General features: G+C 39.4%; 1 protein-coding gene across 1 annotated transcript; it reads right to left on the bottom strand.

The window, feature by feature from the left end:
* Positions 1-682: 682 nt before the first annotated feature.
* LOC146510591 (odorant receptor 131-2-like) lies at positions 683-1,926 on the bottom strand. Its single transcript, XM_085174102.1, has one exon. The coding sequence runs from the start codon at positions 1,820-1,822 to the stop codon at positions 851-853; it is 972 nt and encodes a 323-aa protein (XP_085030228.1). The 5' UTR covers positions 1,823-1,926; the 3' UTR covers positions 683-850.
* Between the last annotated feature and the right edge of the window lie 272 nt (positions 1,927-2,198).

Genomic DNA, 2,198 nt, shown 5'->3' on the forward strand with positions numbered 1-2,198 from the left:
AAAAAGCTACGATATAAGGAGAAACTACACATTTCGGGGACTCGTGATCCATATTCTCCCCCAGCCCCTGTTTGGTGACATCTACATGTATCTTGCAGAGAATCCTTAACCTCACACTGCTGCCTGAATAAAAGCTTTCAACTGCAGACCTGTAAGGCTGGGTTATTTAAGGTGTGCTCACATGTTGCCGGTATGCCATTTTGGCAGCTGTAAATAAGCAAAGTACAGCTATATATATATCACAAAGTCACAAATGTCACCTCAAGGCGCTTTATGTAATGGGGTGAACACCATACAATATACAAAAAGTCTTTGATCAAACTATTTAAGACTTTTTGTTGATTGAAAATTCACCAAATTATTCAAGACTGATAGCAGAGAACAACTTTACCAACACAAAGCACCTTTAGTTTTCCAAAGTACTGAATTTATTTGCACAACTTGGAACGCAAAGAAAACCCTCTAGGACACCTACAGTAATTCCAAGGCTAAACTGCAGGTTTAGAAGTAGCACAAATGTAGGCCAATTACATCTAATTAAAAATTGCTGCACTTTCTTTGCCTGAGCAGTGCTTGAGATAGAGTGGCTGTACACAGATTACGGGGTTAAACAAATGTGACGCCCTTTCCTGTTTTACCAAAGCATGTAATAATTTGAGAGAATTATAAAGAATTATGTTCCTTTAGTAAACAGCAGCAAATAATTCCTCACTTGTGTCATTTGACAACTGTATGGTTTTCAATAAAAATTCAAAAGTCAAGTCAGTAACAGAAGGAGTTATCCAGAATTGCAGTACGGTACTTTGAGGTTTGTATGCTTGTAAGCGTGGTGTACACTCTGACTAACTCTCTATTTCACAGCCTTCAGTCTCGGCTGTATGACTGAGTATTTCAGTCGACAGCAAAGATAATGTATGAGCACAGTTCTGATGCTTTGATCTCTGATACCATAAATCAGTGAACTCAGACATCTGGGGAAAATGAAAATACAAACATAAAAAAGATTCTGGATGCGCACAAACACTATCCTTGTTAAAACTCTTGCAAGTGCTGTGAGTAGTGGGTTATAAATGGTTGAAGAAAGACTGAGACCCAGCTGCACCAGATGTAGCAGCAGTGTGTTACAAGCCTTACGGGCTGAAGCTTTATCTGTGGAGGCCGACCTGGCTGCTACTATAACACCAATATAAGAGCATGTGATTGCCACACTTGCTGAAATAAACAGAACACATGTGAAGGCTTTGTTGTAATCATCAGACATAGACCCACCAGACATTGCTATTTCAGAGCAAAAGTCGTTCATCTGCAGACTATCAAGGGCTTCAAAAGGAAACTCTAACAGCAGAAGAACTCGAGTCAATATATTTAGTGAACCGATGGCCCAAATCACAATGATGGCCACACCTGTGTTGGTGATAGTGATGATGCTAGCATGCCTCAGTGGGTAGCACACAGCGACATATCTCTCCAGAGACATCACCACTAGCGTGACAGGAGAGACCACAGTTGTAAGATTGGCAAGCATGGTGAGAAAACCACATACAGGATATGTTAGTGTCATCCTACAAGCAGCAATAATATACAATAACTGACTCAGTGCCATCTGTACTGTGTCTGCAAACAGAAGGTTATACAGGAGAATGTATCGCGACGTCTCACAGAACAAAGCTTTACTCCTTAAAGTAAAAAGCATGATTCCATTAATGAAGAGAAATAAACAACATGGCAGTGTAGTCAGAGTGGAAAATAAAACTCTTTCCAAAACCCCTTGATACTGCTGGTTAGCAGTAACATTGGTCAGAGACAGATTTGCAAGTAACATTTCAATAAAGAAATTCAGTTTTTAACATCTTCAGTGGAAATAAAACACAAAAAAGTATTCCAACATTTAAAACAGAAAGATCCACAAAGCTCATTTCAGCTCATCCTCCTCCTGCAGGAAATTAATAGGTTAGAGGGCTGTGGTTGTGTATATACGCTCTGTAGTCACACCTTTTCATGTGACTATCACATGTCTGCATTATTTTTTTCCAGTTTACTTACAACCCCCCTCCTCGCCCCAGGGACATGATAACTTGAACATTGTAGTATAGGAGTAATACATTAATAGCCTATAGTTGAATCCATATTGTTTACAGTCAAAGGAGCTTGCAAAGAAAAGAGTCTGGACTTCTTTAAGTTGCTTGAAGATGTTTCTG

The sequence above is a fragment of the Neolamprologus multifasciatus genome, chromosome 10 (genome assembly GCF_963576455.1).
Source record: "Neolamprologus multifasciatus chromosome 10, fNeoMul1.2, whole genome shotgun sequence".
Classification (NCBI taxonomy): domain Eukaryota; kingdom Metazoa; phylum Chordata; class Actinopteri; order Cichliformes; family Cichlidae; genus Neolamprologus; species Neolamprologus multifasciatus.